Raw genomic sequence first — 20,725 nt, 5'->3', positions numbered from 1 at the left:
AAAGAAGCTTTTCTTTCGCCTCCTACAGGGAAGAGCTGGATATTCAGTGCAGAATGGCCCAAGACCGAGCATGGGCATAGAAAGCCAAAGATGAAGCAGAGATTTTGAAACAGCCCATTTTAAGATGGATTTGACAATAATTAAGATGGATTAAAAAAAAAATAAAGAAGCAGTAGAAGAAATGCCGTCCCGGTGCTACCTGCCTTTTTGTCCTCTCTTGCTTTGCACCCCCTCGCTGCTAGCAGAGCCTGCGGGCTGCAAAGCACAGGGGATGGGTGCTGGGTGACCCTGGATGCCCGGCTGCCAAGTCTCCAGCCAGTCCTAAACCCCAGCTTTAGGCCCTTCTGGCACACTTAGGAACCTACGTGTTTTTCAGCTGCGCTGCACAGCAAAACTTTCAGTGGACACCTCAGCATCCTTAACTTTGTGAAGAGACGTGCTCCACTCTTATGTAGCAAGGCCACGGGCTAAGGACCACTGCAGTGGTTCCCTCACTGCACAAGTCCCCATGCAGCAGCTGAGCGGTGGGTTTAGTTTGTTAAGCTCATCAGCTCTCAAATCTTTCCCTGACTAACAGCCAACAGGAACCTCCTTGAAGTCAGTCAGGTGTGGGCAACACCACCAAGCCGAGAGCCTCAAAGGCTGCTAAGATCTCACAAAAATCATTTAAGCCCTGCAGAACTTGTTCCGTGCACCCAAAACGGATCATTTGCACAGACACAAAGAGCTATGCTGATGGCCTCTGTGCTGGGTTAGAGAGGAGAGGAGGAAAGAGCAGTTGGGTTTTTATGTATTCAGCCCTTGAAGTGCTGGAAAGGACTACGCTTCAGAAAAGCGAGAAAGGCTTTTACTGTCCATTTTTTAAAGCATGAATCTGGCTGCAAAACACCAATAGCTCAAAACGGCCAGGTAAGCCGACCCAGTACCTTCTCACTTCCCTTTAGTTGTGAAGGTCTGGGGACAGGGAGATCCTGAAATGGACTTTCTTCCTTGAAAATTAAAGCACACGTTCCTACCTAATTGTGCGATTCCAGGAACTGACTCCAAGAAAAACACGCAACCAATGCAAGACTCATGATACAATCATGGCAACCCCGTCACCCAGCCCTGGCATTTCAGAGGCCATTCAGAGAAGTTTGCATGCAACTCCCCTGCGAGTTGCGGAGGACAGTTTTCCTCTCTCTCTCTCTCTCTCCAGCCTTCACAAGATGGGACTGATGAGCTCAGGCAATCTGGAGCACAGCACCACTTAAAGCGTGGTCTCTAAATAGAAGCAAACCCTCATTTTCCTGATTAGCATCTCTAAACAGCCTCAGAGTGAGTGAAAATTTTGCCACCTGCCACCTCCCCGCCAGCTGGCACTTTTCCACTGGTGGCACCAGTCACACCTCCGCTGAGATGTGGATTCAGGTAAGACCTTTGGCAGCACCTGAATGATAAACCTGCCAGCTTACACGGCTTTGCTGGGATGGGGAATAATGAACAGAGTGGATATGAACCCCAACTGCTTCCCACACCCTGCCTCGGCTCTGCTGGGATAACCTACGAAGACCAGGAAAGCCCCTTGTAGCCCCACTGCTAGCTGGGAATCGCCGACTATGTGAGACAGGCTTGGTTGGGTACAGCTGATTTCTACCTTTCAAGCCCAACCAGCCTGTAATAACAATAGACGTAAAAGAAAATCTGGGGTGCATTCTCAGGATGTGATGAATGTGTTCACGTAGTTTGTGTCTGCAGAGACACTACAGCAGTACCAGCCCCTTTCTGCTATTCACCCTCCGCTGATTCATCCCTGCTCAAAGGACAGCAGCGACGCTGCCCTTGCTCTTTTCGGAGGGACGTGGGGGGACCGGGAGGAACTGGTGCTGTCTTTGGTATGTCTGGGTAGGAAACGTTTTACCTGCAAATTTAAGATCTACTTAAAGTCATAAATCATCACCATGACCCAGGATGCACAGAGCAGATGTTTTCCACTCCAGCTCATCTGCCCAGCTTCCAGGAGCAGATCGGAGGAGGCCACACCGCCCAGATTTGCCACATCATTATTTGGCAGCTGGTTTAATTGCAGCGCATGAAACTGAGAATACCACACGGATGACAACGGAGCACTCCTCTCTTGCTGTGGCAGCAGTCCTGCAATGTAAGACAAAGTCTCACCTACCAAGGACCGGTGTGCCCAATCACAGCTTCACTGAGCAGCACTGGCTCCATCACCTCTGCATGGACACTGGACCAGGCTCCTCGATGAGCTCCTCAAGCCAAGCAACACGAAGGGTAGGATCCCCTGCAGCCTCCTTTACTTTGCTGGAATAAAAGAAAACAAAATCTCTGGGACACCACCCCCCAGGATGGGTGTTAATTCCACCTCCAACAAACTGAGACAAAACCCTAGTTTGAGTCAACCTAGATTTCAGGTGACGGTGACAGACAAGTCAGCCTGCAAGAAGCCACCATCTGAAACCAACGTCGGGGAGGGCACGCAGCCTGAGGGACAAGTCTGGCACATCTAGAATAAAGGGCTGGAAAACCGAGGCCAAGAGAAACATTCAGAACAGGATCCAACCAGACTTGCTCCAGGCCATCCTCACGCAGCGCACTTGGCAGGCAAGAGAAAACATCTTCCCCAAAACACCTCCCCTCTATGCCCTGCTCCTGTCCAACCCTCACCCTCCCCATTGGAGCTGCTGCCCACAGGCAGCTCTAGTCTCCTCCTTTTCCCCAAATATCTGCCCGATCTTACTGTGGAAGAGGCAGGAAGGTGCAGGGCTGGGGCTATGAGTTTTGTTTGCTCTGGTTTCCAGACCTCACAGGGTGCCTTTCCCTCCCCCCCAGGACCCGCATCCCGAAGAGCACCCTATGCTTTCAAACTCCATTACATCTCATCTGCATTCCTGCCCGCCAACGGCCCGTGCTCCAGGCTGGGTGCCAGCAGCCGGGCAGCCCCCCTCCTCTCCTTCCTGCGCGCTGAAGAGAGCTGCTGGCATCCAGCAGCTCCCCCCTCCAGCTCCTGGCTTCTTTTCTTCCAAGGGCTGTGTTAACGAGAGCCCGGACATTGCAGAAGCCTTTGTGCTCAGCAGGGCACAGTGATGTCTGGAGCAGAGTCAGTATTTCAAGTGCTCCAAGCGCTCTGCCAAGCGTTTTAGGATTTGGGGTGGCTGCAGCTGGCACCACCTCCCCGGGGAGGCAACCGAGAGCGGGTGGCACCCGGGAAGGGAGGCACCAAACCAGTCCCCTTCAATCCAGCGTGCTGCCTGCCATTGCTCAACCTGGGAGTTTCACCGGGTCCGCGGGTGAAATGGCTGTCAAAGGCAACCGCGCTCCGAGGGTTCTGGGAAGAGTTGCAGAAACGCCACCGTAGAAAGTCAGCGCGCCCAAGTGAAGCAACGTAGACTTGCAAATGAGGAAATCGGAGCCTTCAGCGAGCTGATTGCTGGGCATCCTGGGCAAGGACAGCAGTAGCAACGCAGCAGTCTGCTGTGTCACTCGCCAGAGTGCCGTGGCAGCGCTCCCATCGCTCAAGCGTTTTAAAGGGAAGCCAGTTCTTTAGCCAGAGGAGCACAGGTCAATTTTTTTTCCAAGGCGAAATGCACTCTAAGGGATGGACGCTGATGGCTGCAAGTAGATCACTGATCGAAAATACGGGTCGTGCGGAGCAAAAAAATCGCTGCAGGGTGAGGAATGCAGCGACACGGATGCTCTCCTGCTGCTCGGGAATGAGGGCGCAGAGGCTGCAGCACCACTTTGTCTCGGCCCTTTGGACGCCCAAACGACCCAGCGCCGTGCTTTGGGTGGTTCAACCCCCCCCAGCTCAGAGGGCTGCGACGTGCTTCTCTGTCCGACCACACGCTGGCACCGCAGCAAAGCTGCTTCCATAACGAAAGCCCGAGTGCGGCAAGCCCTCCTCCAGGCTGAGGCACCTCTGCTAACGAAAAGCAAAGAGCAAATAACTGCCCAGCACAGAGCAACGCCTCTGCAACAGTTTTGTTCACGCAGGTGTCCCCCCCCCGGCCCCGTTTGGTGCGAATGCCTCTCCCAAGCAGAGCAGAGCGGTGAGGCGCAGGCTGCCGCACAGCATCCTCCACGCTGGAAAGACCGACGCTGGGTTTTGCAGACGCCTGTAGTGAATGGAAAGCGAAGCCTTTCCTGCTGGGCTGGACTTGAATAAATGGCAGCAAAACAAAGCAGAGGTACAGGAGCAGCTGTGACTGCAGGTGCTGAGGAGGCTCTTGGCAAACACACCTCATCTTACACATTTCACACCACCACACACTCGCCACGTGCCCGCACGCCTCTGGCTTGGCACTGCAAGTGTTCAGCCATCCTCTCGCAGAGCTCCAGGACCTCTCACAGGTTAAAACAAGTTTGGATTGGTTTTTGCATTTTTTTTTTGTTTGTTTGGTTGTTTTTTTTTTTTTTTTTTGTTTTTTTTTTTTGTTTTTTTTTTTGTCTTTTTTTCTGGCAAGGAAACAACAAAGGTTTAGGGAAGTTCCACCAATATATAAAGTTTCCAGGGGACAAACAACATTTGCCCCCTTGATGAAGAAGTGATCCGTGCTGGTAACAACAGCAATGACAATGGAGCAGCCTAAAACAGATCCAAAACAAGTCTGAGGCTCTGAAGAATTGAATTCCAAGACAGTAGTTCAGCATAAAAATAGCTTCCCCCCTTGCCCTCCACAAATGTTTTAAACCACGAGTTTTTAAAATGTATTTTGAACAAAACATGTGCAAGGAGTAATTTTTCTCCCACAGATCACGCGGTACACTCCTGCAATGATTACACAATGCTATTTTCTAGTTTTGCTTTTATCAACATTAGGCTTCAACAATAAGGAAATTCTAGTAATGTTATGATTATAATTAAGGCAACTCTAATGGGATTTTGTGGACTGTGATTGGCATCCCAAGTACAGCATCAGACAGAAAGGGGAACATACAAGGGACGAATCTCCAGGACACCTTCAGAATTAGCAACCATTTGGGTAATTATAAAGCTCCATTTTATAAAGAACCAGGAAACAAGATTAATTTATAAATCAGTTTATTTACAGATTTTGTTCTCTTAAAGTACATTTCAGTTACCAAAGATATTTACACTGGTGTACACAGGGACCACCCTGCTTATTTTACAGTTCTTAATTACAAAAAACCAAAACCCCTCCACATCGTTGGGTCTGTCTACTGTGCAAAGCTGCTCTGGATGTGAACGTTAGCTGAAACTGGCCCAAAACCCAAGTTACCACGTTATTTACACATACACAGTAAACGGGTTTCTTTTCAGCATCTCCACAACACAGTACACAGGGAGACGGAGCCTCCCAAAAGGCGGCTTTGCAAATGTGTATCAAAAGGCTCTGCAAAGTCAAGGAAAAAACTAGTAAATGCAGGTTAATTACAGTATTCCTCTTTCAGCTGTATATAATTTTGCATTTAATGTTTAAATTACAAATAAGTTCAATAGTTTGCTTTTCTCCATTTTAGTTGATTTGTAAACACTTCAGATACACTAAATACCTTATAAGATTCAACTGTTTCTCTGCTGAAAAGTACTTTATTTTCCTAGTATTCTTAAGGTAGCAAAGGGATATGAAAATCGGAACTGCATGCAGCTCCTCGCAGAATAGTCACTTAAAAGGTCTCTATCACTGTGCTACTGAAGATCTTCTGCAGGTACACACTTATTCAAGTATTGCAAAAAGCTAAGGCCACTTTTTCAAGAAAGGAAAGTGAACAAGACGGGATTTTTCAATCCCTCACTCCACCTTGTGAGCGACAAGCCTTTTCTGAAAGGCAGAAGTACTGATGTTCCACAGCTCGGCCCAGGGACCATCCTGCTGTGAGAGGTACTCGCGCCCCTTGTCCTCACAAGCCTGGGATTTCCCACCTGGCACCGAGATCCTTCCGAAGAGGGAACCGCGTCTCCCCAGTGATGACAGCCACTGCCCCAAACAGCTTATGGGTCTCAGAAAAATGTCTCAGCCTCGAATCTTCTAATGTGGTTGCACCGAGATAACAAGGACCCAGAAATATCATCTTGTTCTTACAATGGGAAGGGTGGGGAGAGGAGAGAAATAGAGAATTCAGCCTCTGTTTGTGAGACTCCAGGCTTCCCCATACCTCCTCATTACCAGACAGACCATTGCTTCATCGTGGTAATCATCAGCCTACAAGTATTCAACACACTCGGGGTTCTGAACATACACTCAACTCAAAGCAACTCAACACACTTGAGGTATCGAGAAGATAATTCACGTACGTTCAAGTCTTTTTAGGGTTGCTCTAGCAAGGATTGCTAACAAAAATAAACGGTGATGTTTGCAAAGGAATAAAGCCATTACTTAGACACAGCCTCCTTCTGCCCAAACAGCTGTAAAAACAGTTACTGCTTCTGTTGGGGGTACTAAACTAGTGCTATCCAAGCCAGCAAGACAACAGGTATACGATCTCCAATGGTCCCTGGTACCTTGGCAGGCCAACTGTACAACCTTCTTCCCGCTGGTAGACAGACCAGAAGAGCCACGCCAGCCCCGCAGAGCAGGGCAACCTTCTCCTCAACACCAGCCACACTACCTACAGAACAGTAAACCAACTTTGTTTCTCTGATACTCCAGCTACAAACCCACGCTGCAGGTTTCTGCCTTCTTTCCGTAATTGCTACCTACAAAAATAGCAATCCTCGCTATTGAAAAAGATACACCCGGGAAGGGGAATCTGAGGTGGTGACCCAATCAGTGACACCATGCTGGTTAAATGTAGCAGCTTTAGTTTGCTTCTATCTTAAGCGTTCAAGAGTTTCCTGGTTCAGCATCATGACATTTCACATGGACAAGTGAATCACTTGGGAAAAAAAGCTGAATAATACACTCCACCAAGGCCCTCTGACTTCCAGCCAGCCAGAAGGGCCACTACTGCAGGACAGACATGCATACGCCTGTTGGAGGTGTTCCTATACACCATTACCTCCTCCTGGTTCTTCCACTCATTAAGCTCCCATGAATATGGCTCACCATTAACTCACAAGTGAGGTGCTGGCAATACTACATCTGAGAATCTAAATGGACCTCTGACAAATCCAACATTTCCCAGTGCTGTCCCTGAAGAATTACCAGCTGTATGTCATTGTGCAAAATGCAAATATTCCAATGATAGCTTTCAAAAAAAAAAAAAAAAAAAAAAGTAAGAAAAAAAGGCGGCAAAGAGAAAACAAACAAAATGGAGCAGTAGCAGCAGAGACATGCATAGCAGGAAGCCTAAGAACCAAGCAGATACGAACACAAAGGTAGAGATCTCCCCGCCATGCCTACTGTGGGCTGTAGCATCTTTGGGGCACCTCTGAGGGCTTCAAAGCATCTTTCTGCACTCCAGTGTGTCTGGAGAATCTGAGTCTCCTCTGGGTCTTGTCCCAGGTTAGCAAACAGGGACATCCACTATTAAGGCATCAACGTTCGACCCCAGGTCATCTGTGTTCCTCCAAGAGAAACACAAGAATGGGAGGGACAGGTTCGGAACGAGCACTCAGCAGAAGGACACTGCAGTTGAACCCAGCACCAGATCAACCACGTTAACAAGCTGCCCAGGGCCTAGAAGTCCTGGGGAAGGAAGGAAACAGATGGAACAGGGATGTTTCACATCGTATTTCAGCTCAGTCCCTTCAACTCTCCATTGTCTCCAAACCAGGTGCGGTGAAGCTCCACTCCTAGTCCCACTTTTGCGTCCCACCCCTGGTCACTGAGGTTGGGTTCTTCTTACTTTCCCCTCCTGTATCTGCCTCAAGAAGCTGGAGGTTTTGTGCGAAGAATACGGGGCTCTGGAAGTTTCCAGAAGACATGCTTTCTCAAGTTCAACTGTCTCAAAACATAAGACAGTGCAGCCAACTGCACAGGACACTCTCCTACAACCTACTTAAATAAATTATCTGAAAATAAATAAAAAACCTACAAGCACAAAACATGCAGACAGCCAAGCACTGGACACCGCTTTCTTTGGTGAATACACTCTGTTCTCTAAATTGTTCAAGTAACAGCTTCTCCGATTTATTAGGTGACAGTAAGGGAGGAAGCTGAGGGATCGAAGGCCAAATTTTTGTGAGGAAATGTTTTCCACTCCTGCATGTCTCGTGCCTGAGAAAATCCTGAGTATCCATTATCTGGGAGCAGCTGGTGCTCCAGGAAGAGAAGTGCTACACGGTAGGAGGAAAGTTGTCCACGGGCTCATATTCACGCTTGACATTAGGCGGCCTTTATCTTGCTCCACCTCGGGACTGAAGCAAGTTACATAGGAAAACCAGCAAGAATTCTTTACTTGAATGCAGAAAGCAATGTCATTTAATTTCCCTGGACTGACTGGCACCATACTTGGTACCATATCATAGAAGAAAGATGAAAACCAACTTCACTGAGAAGGGAATTAAATGGGCTCTGGAGCAGAAGAAACCGATGCACATTGTTAGGGCTGCAGGAGAAGAGGTGCTAAGATTATAACACTGTTCAGTACGGTAAATCTCCATTTATGACTAAAACCTGACCAAACCATTTTCTTCTCCAAATTACTCACATTTCTAAAGACAAGTCGAGTACTGATGGCTGACAGCCGTTCCAGCAAAACAGCCAGTGTCCCAACTTAACCCAAGCCTTTCGGAGCACAAGCTGAACATGTCAAAGCCCCAGGCCAGGGCCCCAGAAAGCTGCTGACAGTTATGTGGCATAACTGCACTGGCACACGAACAGTCTTGAGCACTCCACAACACAGCCTCGAGCGAGGGATCAGCTTGTTCCAAACAATAAATCCGGTGCGAGGTCTCTAGTGGCAGCGGATGCAAATTCAGGTTCCTCTAATCACATCTGAACTGCCTTTAAACCCCAGGCTAGGAAGTCCAGCAGCAGCGCTTGCGGGGCGGAGAGTACGTCAGGAGTCAGAAAGGCCCATGACTCAGTGGTTACGCAGCTGTAAGTTTATTTTCAGCACTGTCAGACAAGCAGCAGTCTCCGCTGTTTCTCATTTATCTGGTTCAGTACATCAACAGTGTCCCTGATTAAGGCCTCGAAGATTCCGTCTGCCAACTGCATCTTTACACACAGTTCATCCTCGTCATAGTTCACCCACTGCGCTTCTTCCTCGTGAAGTTCCTGCACCTTCAAGGGTAGAAAGGAAAAGGCAATACAAACATTACAATTCTGCTGCTCTAGGATAATATCCCCTGCGAACTTCCAGAAAGAGTCCAATACAGCGCGCATCTGCCAACAACATATCTGTCTTTGTAAGAGATTACAGGAAACGCTTGGAATAACAAAATGAACACAGATCTATTTGAACCAGGCTATTTCACCGTATGAACGTTTTCTACCTTTCACTGTAGTATTCATTTTAAAGGATTTCATATTCCTGCGCAAGTTTTTCACTTGAACAAACTCAGCTAGAGGGATACTCTTGGCCAACAGCAGAAGCTCCATTAAAAAAGTCCCTAATTGCATATTTGTAAGAAGCTGACTCCATGCAGCTTAAACTGGTAAAAATCATGCAAAGGCCTCCAACAGGGGAAGGAGAAAAAGACGACTTTACTGCAGTTCATTTGAATATGAATTACAAAACCTAGAGGAAGTAACTAACTTCCAATTTTTCTGTATAGGAAGAGACGATGCAGGCACGTGTTGTATGACAGTATTACAACTCATTTGCACAGAATATTCTATGCTTTGTTGGACTTGAGAGCATTATTACAAATGGAATTTTGTACCATTAAAGCTAGCAGAGTAACTCAATGAGTATTTGTTTCTTTCTATTCCTAAATTGTTGACAGTCAAAATCCTGTTTTACTGGTCACTGGCAAATAGGTGTTTTAGTAACAGTCAGAAGCATATAATTTCATTCAGCAAATCAAGTCTTATTGAGAGCCTCTCCAAACTGGAGATCTCCAATTAAACTTACTAAAAATTTATCTTGGTGGCCATTTCAGTACTACAGATACATCCTAACAAAGCTCAAAGTTTTGAGAAAAAAAAGTGGGTGCAAACATCACTCATCTTTAAAATGACAAAGCAAACTTGCTGAAAGCTCCTTCACTGTTCAATTTCAGCAGAAAGCTCTTCTGACTGTAAATTCTACATTCTGAACTCAAAATACTTTTACACTGTCAACATAGACAAGTGGGCCAGACACCAAGACACTGCCAAAACAAGGTTAAAACACACTGAAAAATCCACTAATCCAGTATCAATATGTAATAGTGTTGCTGTCTAAGAGAGTACAAGGGCTATAACCCCAACACCCTCCCTCCTTCCCTTCTGCCTGAAGCTAAACCACCCAGAAACGTGTCCATTTTGAAGGTGACAGCTGCTGTAGCATAATGATGATTCAATAACCCAAACACAGTGTGAAGCCCAAGAACAGGCTGCTATGGGAACCCCAGGGAACCGGCAATGCTTCAGGGTTTGCAGCCATTCAAAAGGCCTGTTATACACGGGGTTTCAGTCTGACAGCTCCTTTCTCCCTCTCTTAAGAGAGCCTGGGGAGAGGGGCAGGAATCTCATCCTGCAAACAGCTTTGCAAGAGTCACGCTGCATGCTTACAAATCTCTGCCCTACCACAGCAAGCACTCCTCTTCTGCACAGCCCTCCTTCCCCATACAGCTGTCAAAGATGAGGTGTTAATGGTTTCACCATGCTTCTTACTACTCAGGAAGAAGCAACAATGTTGACAATCAAACTCTGAAGGAGTGTTGTAGGTGATAAATAATTTAAATTGAATGCTAACAAGTAGCAGACAACTGGGTGTAAGTTTGTGTGGCAGTGAAGGTCTGAAACAAGACTTCTGAACTCTAAAGCAGAAGCTTGATGTGCCTGCAACGGTTATGTGCTGGCTGCAAATTTTGATAAATCCTGGACTAAACAATAGCTGCATGTCCCGAAGTCCTCTCAGCAATGAAGAGGCATAAGATAGAAGCACCAATGTGGTGATGATGTGTTCTGTGTCTGCATCAGAGACTATCTAGAGGAGGAAAAGCAAGAGATAGGGGTCATGATAAGAAGAGGTGGTGACAAAAAGGATTCCCAGAAAACAGAAGTGGTCTGGGAAAGAAAACAGGGGCCCCAAAGGAAGAAGGTGAAGATCCTGGATGGAGGAAAGATCCTGGAAATGGGGGAAGATCCTGGAGATGAAGGAGGTGGAGACAAATGCCAGGGGACACCCAGGGACCTTGACCAATAATGTCAAAGATTGGTAACTGGCAGCAGCTGCACAAACCCAACTGACAGGACTTTCTGTCCAACCCTCCCAGTCCAGCAGCAACCTCCCTGCTGGGAAGGGAGTCCAAGACCTAGTTAACACTGAGGGCTGAAAGAGAGCAAGTAAAATAATCAGTCAGGTTAAAAACTCTAGGCTCACTGGCCCTTCAGCAAACGCCAATATCCAGATCTACACTAAGCTGCTGTTTATTCTGTCTCACCTGCAACAACGTGATGGCACAGTTCTATTGTGTTCCAGGAGGAGAGAGATACGTGCAATAAAGAAATGCAAGTAAACAGGAGAGGACAAGGTAACTTGATCCAGGCAGAGAAAGGCTGGATGTTAAATAGCAGTGGAAAGCTGAAGGAAGAGGAACAGTTCAGTGATTAATTTTCTCTTGCCTCTATCACTTCCCTCTTTCTCAGAGGCACAGTGCACAATTTCCTTTGGCATTAGGAAGACTTCCTTGAGCATACTTTTGGAAAACTAAGAGAATGTGCAATTTGCAGCTGCAGGCAAGTCTTGTTTATAGTGTATTCAGAACACATGTAGAAACTGCCATGCTGGCTTTGCAGCCCTAGGTGCAGACGTCTGAGCCAAGGCAGTTGCCGCTGCTTTGTCTGGGAAACGTCTGATCCATTTGCTGTGTTATTACAAACTGCTTCTAAGCAATAGAGACAGTTTGCTTATATTTGGCCTATATTTAATGACTATCATGGCTTTCATGGAAGTGAGCTTTGCATTGCCTTCAGTACAGGCACAGCATTCTTGCACATTCTCATGCCAAAAGTAAAACTTCACGTATCGGATACCAGGAAACAAGCTCGCTTATACCAGACAGCCCTTCTCTCTCAGACTGCCTGGAAATCTTGAGACACATGACTGTGCATACAAGCAGGCTTTGATTCTCTTCTTACTGTTGCACTCCCCTTGGGTTTAGATCTCAGGTGCCACAGAAGTGGGCTTTCCGATTAAACCAGCTTGATAGGAACAGCTCTGCTTTGTTGCAGAGTTTCTGCATGGAGAGAAACATTCTAGCTGTTCAGCTGACAGGTGAGAAGATCAAGTACTTTTCAGCACTTTGTTGGCAGGCTTCTCAGGTGTGAAAGCTAAACACATAAGGTTTGGCAGTATCATGTGAGCTTTGCTTTCTCAAGCTCCAGCTAAAAGGGAAGGGGGGGTTGGCAGGGAAAGCAATGGCAGGGTTTGTTCTAGCCCCATGCAAACAGATCAGCACAGGGAGTTTTGGCTGAAGACCCAAGTGGAAAAAAAAAAAAAAAAAAAAAAGAGTGGAAACAGTCTATTGTTAGCACCTGAACTTAAATAAGGAGATATGAGAGTCCTTGCTGCAGTTTAAAAAGAAGTTTTGATGTACTGAAATGCAGCACCTCAACCTATGTGTACATTTGAGATTCTCCCACAAAGCACAGACAGCATACACATGATAAAGGTGACACACGAAGGGACATGAGAAGAAAGCAAACACCTAAACATTCTTTAACTTGACTTTAAACAAGGTAGCTTTTCATAAATGTGAACCTCCCGGTACTTGTTTACCGAAAGCTGAGATCTACTGTAAGTGTTATTAACTGGAGCAACTATCCAGCAGATCAGAGATCTCTTTTTAAGAAATCTCAATCCAAATGCTTTCTGAAGAGAGAGATGCCTGACACAAAGTTAACAGTGCTGCAAAAAAGGAGATGATGATGATGATCACCGGCAGAAAAACACAGCTAACTATATGTTGGGGTCAGTGCCGGGAAAGCGCAGACAAAAGTGCAAATGCAACCAAAGATGCAGTGACTGGAAGAAGTATCAAAGATCAAGACAGAACAAGGAGGTGATGGACTAACCCATCCTGTTATCTCCCTAATTCCCAGCAGGCGTGATGGCTGACCGCAGCCACCCACAGGACCCAGCATCACGGAGAGCACCACTGCAGCACACGCTGCTTCTACCGCTGTGCCTCTTCCCCACAAGGCTGAACCCTTGGTGGAGACTAGAACCACTGGGAATCGGGTTCAGTATGATAAACCCAAGAGGACACATCCAGGGATAATCAGGGAGAGAGTAAGCCAGGCAGAATAGCCTGGCACTTGCTTCTGTGCCTTCAGAAGAAATCGAAGGAAATTCAGTAAACAGCCCTGGCTCCCGGTTTCAGAGCCACCTGTCCATCCAGGCAGATGATGTCGCTGTGTGATAGTCATTACTAACATGCTGGAGAAGGTGGGATACAACAGAAGCCCCTTCCTCTGTATCAAAAACCTGCTTTCCCTTAGCCATGCCTAGCTCCTGGGTCTGACAGTATAGTACACGTGTTCAATCCTCTCAAAGTCACTAAAAATATACAGTTGTCTCAACAGAAAACTATCAAATGATGTTTTAATTTGAAGGTTAGTTTTACTTGAAGGGGAAATGAAGAAAATGGGAAGGGCCTGTGCTCAAAGTTTAAATACAAATAACAGAAGCCTAAGAATGTTTACCTCTGCTTGGAAAAGATCATGTTTTATTTTAACAGTCTTTGTCTTTGTAAGTAGCAAAAGAATGTGGAGAATTAATCAACTCCTATATGTACTCACATGACATCCCTTGCACATTGCAAGAGGTGTATATTGGCTAAATCTTCAGAAAAACTTGGACAAAGTGTTTTCAATTGTGATTTCTAAAGAAGCTTCTACAGCACCTAAACCTACCACAAAAGTCTTCATTTCTCTTCCAGTAAATTGGTGCATTGTACTACTTGAATAGACTTCAAACAAAATTTGGAAAACTCCAAAACTGACCTCTCAGTTTAGGGCTACGCTGTGAGTTACTAGTGGATAGGCAGCAGATCTTTCACAGAGCTGAATATCCAATTATGATCACAGAACTCATGACCTTAAGCACAAGTTGGAGGCTGACTAGGAGACAGAGAAAGCTATCCAGATACTTCATGTTTTATAGACATTTTAATAAAACAAAGTAAAAGTAATTGAACATTATCTCCTTAGGTTTTCAGTTAGAAGCTTCTCTGATAGTGTCTGACGTTACAGTATAAATTTGTTAGCAATGCCACCGAGACTGCCTTATTCTTAACGCATGGCATGCTGCAACCTTGACAGAGTTATTCCCAGTCTTCAACTAAAATTTTATTACTCTATCCTTGTGAGAACAAAATAAAATTAGACACATTATTTATTAAGCCAAACTTGTCAGAGCTCCATTAATCTTTGATGCCTGGGTCTGCATGTAAATTGCAGACCAGATTGTCTGAACTTCAAACTTATTCCACCTAAAGCACTTTGGATGCCTTCAACTAGAACAACTTTTTCCAGTCAGGAATCTTTCCTTCTGGGTATAGTTCAAAGAAATTAGGAAATTGATACACAAGCATAGTAGTTATACTATTGAAGTTGTACTATGCTTCTCTCAGGGATCTAAACAGAAGACTTTTTTGTGCACGCTTTAACAGCGTCCATATCCCAGAATCAAGTGTACTAGGATATGCAGGTCCTATACATAGATATTCTATTTACATACAATTAAACCCCTGGGAAAAATCCTATGTTGGAAACCTTCCACTGATGGATAATTAAAAGACCACACGACCCATGACTCAAAGTTACTTATATGTGCACGTGTGTGGAATCAATTTCAGGTATAATTAAGTGAAGTACAGTGTTAATGACAACTCATATTCCCAAGCAGAACCTTCACTATCATTATAGCCAATAAAGATGTTAATCATCCTGCAGTACAAGCCAACAAGTAACTTTCAAAAACTAGTACACAGCCAGACATGCTCTGTTTTATGCAGTTTTAATGCTGAACTGCCTCTGCCCCAGTGGCAGCCAGTCACTAGTTCATGACAAGTACCACAGGAGCAGAAGCTCTGCTCAATGCTTAGCTTTCAGGAAATGCTCAGCTGTGGGCACCATCCACCAGACTGCTTACCTCGTACTAGGGATTATCACGTCCCACACCGTCTCTTCGAAGTCTTCACTGTTCTAACCTGACTTTTGCAACTTCCAGTTGAATCTGGTTAGCAATGTGGCCTGCTAAGTTCTCAGTATCACTGTCTCCAGTTAAACAAAATTACTTCAACATAAAAACATTTTAAATTAAAGTAGGAATAAAAACATATTCCTTTCCCAAATAAAAAGTTTACTTTCTTTTCAGTCAAATACTTCAGTGTTTCCTTCTGTAAATTCATGCTTTAAACTTTTAGGAGTGAGCAAATCTATACTCCAGTCAAATCAGTAGGCATGAACAGAGGATTCACTCAAGTCACCCTACTTCACTGGCGCTGGACTTCTGTTTTTGTCAAGAGGGTGCCCTCTAAAATTAAATGCCTTCTATCAAGACCTCATGCACGCTTTGTATTCTTTAAACTGTATGATCAAATACTGAAAAATACAACCATATGTCACATTTCAGCCTGGTGGAAAGTATCTGACATGATTGCTTATTTTCATCCACTGACCAGTATATGATCCACTCGGTCTCGTTTCTTCCGCCCAAATTTCATCATCTTCTGCCAGTCTGTTTTGTGATTAGGCTCCTTCCTCAGGCTGAACAACTTCAGTACTTCAGCTGCAATGAAGCTCTACAGAACAGTAAAGGTGAGATTTATCACATTTGAATTAAGAAATGAAATGTACACACAAAATACCTACCCTAAAATGTCACATTATAGAATGCATAACAGTTTTCTGTTTAGCTAAGAGACGTATAGTGTATGCATGAAAGTTACAGTGCAAGTCTTTGAGGCAGCATTACACAGGCATAACGATTATTAAATCCAGAAGTGGAGAAAAAAATAAAAATTACATCCACCGCTGTAACAATCTCAAGTGCAGAAACTTTCAATTAAATAGTCCAGCAAACAGGAGATGATGACAATTCATCTTATGGGAGAGTATTAAAGGAAAGCAGGGTGGGACTTCGGTGTCCTAATCCCATGCCCCTGCTCTCCCCTGCTACATGCTTTTGAAAGTCTTCTCAACTAACAGTGATCTAGATACTATTTCTGTCTTTTCTAGACAGTTAACATGCTGTATCTTCAGCAGTTTAATCAAAATACAGTCAAAATCCCCCCTATTTCAGAAGAAACAGTACAGGTAGAAGTCTTCATTTGTGTCCTGATGAGCTGTATGGAAAATTCTTTGTTTTCCAGCCCTGCAAGTTTAACCTTTAGATTTTGGAGGTTTTGTCCTTTCTTGAGCACTATCACCAATAACAGGAGACCTCCTTTGGCTTGCTAAATACAACAATGCCCTCACCAGTCAATTCCATGTCCCTCTGGGCAACTCCCACTGTCCTCAGTGAGGCTGGTGCAGGTGTGTCTGAATAAAAAAAAATCCAGCTCATCCCATTTGGCCCAACCCTACCATTGGATCCATGCCAATATACCCATATAGAGTTCCACTGAAATCTGCTAAAGCATCAATCTGTCAGCATACCAATTTTATAAGATCAAGGTCATCCTTGCACAGTTCTGTACAGAGGACTAAGGTTTAAAAGCAACTAGTACCAGCCCAAAGGATAGAGAGGCAAATCCGTTGAGTAGAACAGGACTGTTTTTTTTCAGGTTTGTAATCTCATTTCTCTTCTCAGCTCATCTCTTGCTGTATACAACCGTTATGGTCTTTTAACACTCAGGCAGGTGTCAATACAATATTATCCATCTCACCTTCCCTGCATGACAAAGATTTCTTCCTACCTTGATTTCATCCAGATCATTTGGATCTTTTACTCGGCGGAAGTAAGCCGATGCGATCCTACATGGTTTCATCCAAATAGGCTGATTTAGATTAGGATCCTCAGCAAAGATTTCCCCAAAGATCTCTCTTGTTAAATCAAATACCACCTTAACAAAGAAAGAAGTAAAAGTTGAGCCTTCTGTTGTTCACGGTAAACATAACATTCAAAGAGCAAGAACTGAATGCCTGAAGACTGTACCTTTTTATAAACCTGCTTGTTTATCGTGTCCGTGTCCTGCTCTTTGAGGGTACTACCAAGATCTGTACGAAGGCTGAAACTTTGAAGATCATGACCCAGCTCTTTCAGTTTCCACAGTTCCTCAGCTGCTGCATGAACCATACCTTCCACCTCCAACGCAGTATGAGGGACCGCCAAAGGCTCCTCACATGCCTTTGCTGGCACTTTCTGCGGTTCTATCTTGGGCAACACTGCTGGTTCCTCAGCTTGCTTCTGCTGGACCTTACGGGAACTCAGGCCATAGTCCTCATCAAACCAGTCTTGATCATCTCCCAGCACACTGAGGAACTCCCGATTGAGCTCCAGCTCTGCCAGTCTCTTGGCAAGCTCCTCCTGCCCACTGGCACCAAACACCGGACTCTCCTGTGAATTAAGAGCCACAGAGTAAATACAAAAGCGATGTCACACTGTTATCTAATTTAGCTTACATTTTGAAATGCTCTACTGATGTAACTGGCAATATATGCACAAATACTCAGAAAAATAATAAATGGTTCACAGTAAAATTAGAAATGTTTTGACTCAAATACCTGGAGTTTCTACCACTCCGGATGAATGTTTTCAGAGTGTTTCCACAGAGGGTAAAAGACTGCACATCCAGCCCACTGCCTGTCCTAAATTTTAACTGTTTATGAAAGGCTGAGTGGTTTAAACACTGATGACGTAACATACAACTTTTCACTTCACTTACCAGCAGTCTCAGATCTAAATCAACAGCCTAAAAGCTTTTAGCAGGTGATGGCTGCTTTAGTGACTGAGCGGTGCTCACATTGGTGCAATGGGCTGAAGCTTTCTGTGACGGTAATATATTGAGATCAATGGCAAAGCAGACAGCTTTACTGGGATTTTCAGCAGAAAGGCCAAGTCCTGTATCAGTATCATTAACGGTTCTGAGGAAGCTTAAACTTCCACTACTCATGATATATTAGTTCAGTGGATAGAGCTGTCTGACATATTAATGACCTCCACAGCAACTAATTACGTTTGAGGATGATTATTTCATATCAAGAATAGACAGAGGTAAGTTTACAGTCTAAAAACTGAGGTTAAGGATTAAATACAGATTGAACATGTAAGCAGAATGCAACCTAAATGAAGTATTTTTCACTTTCATGGGCCCAAATGTGTCTTTTGGCCTCTGTAGGGCTACCAAAACGAGCCGTGAACTGGGATACAATAGAACACACACAGAAGACAAACATACAGGCAATCTCCACATCACCAAGCAGAACCTAGGAGAAAACAAATAGGTGCCACACTGCATTCCTCCAATTCAATCACCATCAGTCAAAGGAACAATCAATTCTTAAAAATCAGTGTAAGATGTCTGTTACTCACTGGTCTGGGACACATGTCTGGAGAGGAAAGTTCTTCTCTTTCGTCTTCCAAATCAGAACTTAGAAAAAAGTTATTCAGTCCATCAGGAATCTGCTTTTCTACCTGCTCGGATGGGGTACTGGATTCCTCCTTCACATCACAGAGCTCCTGGTTGCTGAGCTGGATTTTCTCATTTCTTACCTTCTTTATTTGCTGCAACTGATTGACCGTGTCTTTCACAAAATCTCTAAGTAGACTGTCTGTCAGCAAACTGACCTTTTCCAGTTGGTCTTTTGACTTTTCCTCTCTAAGCGGTAGTTTAATCTGGGCTTCTAACTGGTTCTTTTCTTTTGTCAGCAAATCCAGAAGTGGAGTTGCAGGCTTCTCCACAACTCCAGGAGAGAGATCATCTAACTTTTCAGCACATTCTTCCCCCAGTGTCTTCTGCCTTTCCAGTTTTTCAGAAAGGAAGTCTGAGATGTCATCAAACTGAACAGCAGAAATCTCATCCTCAACACCAGAAATGAGAGGAGCAATGCTAGTTTCCTCTTTTACAGCACCCTTCAGATAATCCACCACTGACTGTTCTTGGGCAAGTGATTCAGTAGCTACAGAAATGTCCTTTAAGCTGTTTGCTTTAGAAGACGACTCCTCATCAACCCTTTCCTCAGCTGAGGCTTCTGAAACAGCTGTGTCTGCAGGAGCTTTATCCTGGGAATAGCTCTCTGTTGCATCTCTGCTCTGGCTTTCATCCTCTTTGCTAGGTTTGGAACTTCCTCCGTCTCTCTGCTCAGCTTTGTGTTGCTTCTCCAGTCTATCATCGAAGAAGGAGTCTTCATCCTTATTTGCATCTAAACGGCTATCAATACTTTCTATAATGTGGGAGATTTTTTGAGGAGGAGCAAAAATACCATGCTTTTCTTTGCAATCAAAATATTTAATACCATCGTAAGTTCCGTTATTGTTCCCTTCAGGTTTATCCAACTCCACGCCAGCCCAAAACCCTTTGGCAAACTTGGTCAGACCTTTGAATCGCAGTGTTCCAGGCTGGACTTTACTCACAAGTACTCTATCACCAATGTTGAAGTGTGGCAAACTATCTGTTTCTTCTGTGATTGAAACAGAGGCCCACAGGGGTGATTCGGTGGGGGTCTGATCTTGCTCCACATCTCTGCGTTCAGTATTTTTTATAAGTTCTGTTGGGGACTTAAGTTCTAATAACCTCTCTGAATGCATGCTGCCAGAGAGAGAGAGAGACCTGTCACTGAGGTATTCACTGATTTCGCCATCGCTGCCAAGGCTGGTGGATCTGCTTCTGCTGGTCTGAGTGTGCTGTGACCGCCCTGTCAGTGACTGAATGTCCCCGTTAGGAGAGAGAAGAGATGCTTCAAAGTCATCTTTGTAACGTTCTCCAGGAAGTGTTTCTTCAACTGATGATGGTTTTCTGGAAGAGGATCCTTCAAAGTCTTCAAGGTAAGATGGCTCCTTTTGACTAAAGAGTTTTTCTGAAAGCAGATAACCTTTTTCCTCTGCTGATTTGCTCAGTTTGAGATAAGACTCTTCTACACTTTGGCCAGTTACAGCATCTTTATCTGCCAGTCTCTGTTCTAAGATATCTTCTGTATCATGAAGACTTTCGACAGACAAACTGAGGAGTTCCTTTTGAGAGTGTTCGTCTTCAGAATGGAGGACCTTCTTTGGAAGGACATCCAGTGAGCTCTTCTGTTCTTTATCTAACGTCAACAAGACATCAGAACTCTCCAAAGGCTTAACATGAGAACCTTCAATCTCATATTCCTCAGACTTTATGTATTCCAAGTCTTCCTGTATCTCAGATTTATGACTGAAGGCAGACTCACAATTGGATGCTTTTACCAAAATGTTCATTGACCCACGGGATATCTTCTCGAAGACGTCTTTGAGAAGGGGCGATGAGGGTACATTATCTAAGGAATCACCAGCTCCTGCTCTAGAACCCCTTGGTGACATCAAAACAGAGGAAGACATTCCAGAAGGTTCTTCTGCATGAACATCTGTCACAGCTACCTTCTTGGTGTGTACAGACACAGATCTCTCAGTTCTTGATGACACAGCATCTTGAAGGAAAATAAAAAGTGAATTACAGCAGGTTGAACAGCCTGCATTGTTTTATTGAAAACTGCAACCATAGGCAACAAAATTAATATAAAGGTTTCTATGCTAAAAGAAG

At 44.8% G+C, this 20,725-nt stretch overlaps 1 protein-coding gene across 10 annotated transcripts in view; it reads right to left on the bottom strand.

Moving 5' to 3' along the window:
* Window positions 1-5,024: 5,024 nt before the first annotated feature.
* Window positions 5,025-20,725, bottom strand: part of CEP350 (centrosomal protein 350) — a 78,424-nt gene continuing 62,723 nt past the window's right edge. For all 10 annotated transcript variants that reach the window (XM_042805439.1, XM_042805435.1, XM_042805477.1 and 7 more), the window contains 5 exons: window positions 18,538-20,612; window positions 17,161-17,562; window positions 16,922-17,068; window positions 15,683-15,805; window positions 5,025-9,131 (listed from right to left, as the gene is read on the bottom strand). In XM_042805439.1, the coding sequence (XP_042661373.1) occupies window positions 8,967-9,131; window positions 15,683-15,805; window positions 16,922-17,068; window positions 17,161-17,562; window positions 18,538-20,612 (2,912 nt within the window). In that variant the 3' untranslated portion in view covers window positions 5,025-8,966. The remainder of the gene's footprint in view (window positions 9,132-15,682; window positions 15,806-16,921; window positions 17,069-17,160; window positions 17,563-18,537; window positions 20,613-20,725) is intronic.

This window comes from Tyto alba, unplaced genomic scaffold (assembly GCF_018691265.1).
Source record: "Tyto alba isolate M040663 unplaced genomic scaffold, T.alba_DEE_v4.0 Super-Scaffold_1000006, whole genome shotgun sequence".
Taxonomy (NCBI): Eukaryota; Metazoa; Chordata; class Aves; order Strigiformes; family Tytonidae; genus Tyto; species Tyto alba.
This window is presented reverse-complemented; position numbering and strand designations above follow the sequence as displayed.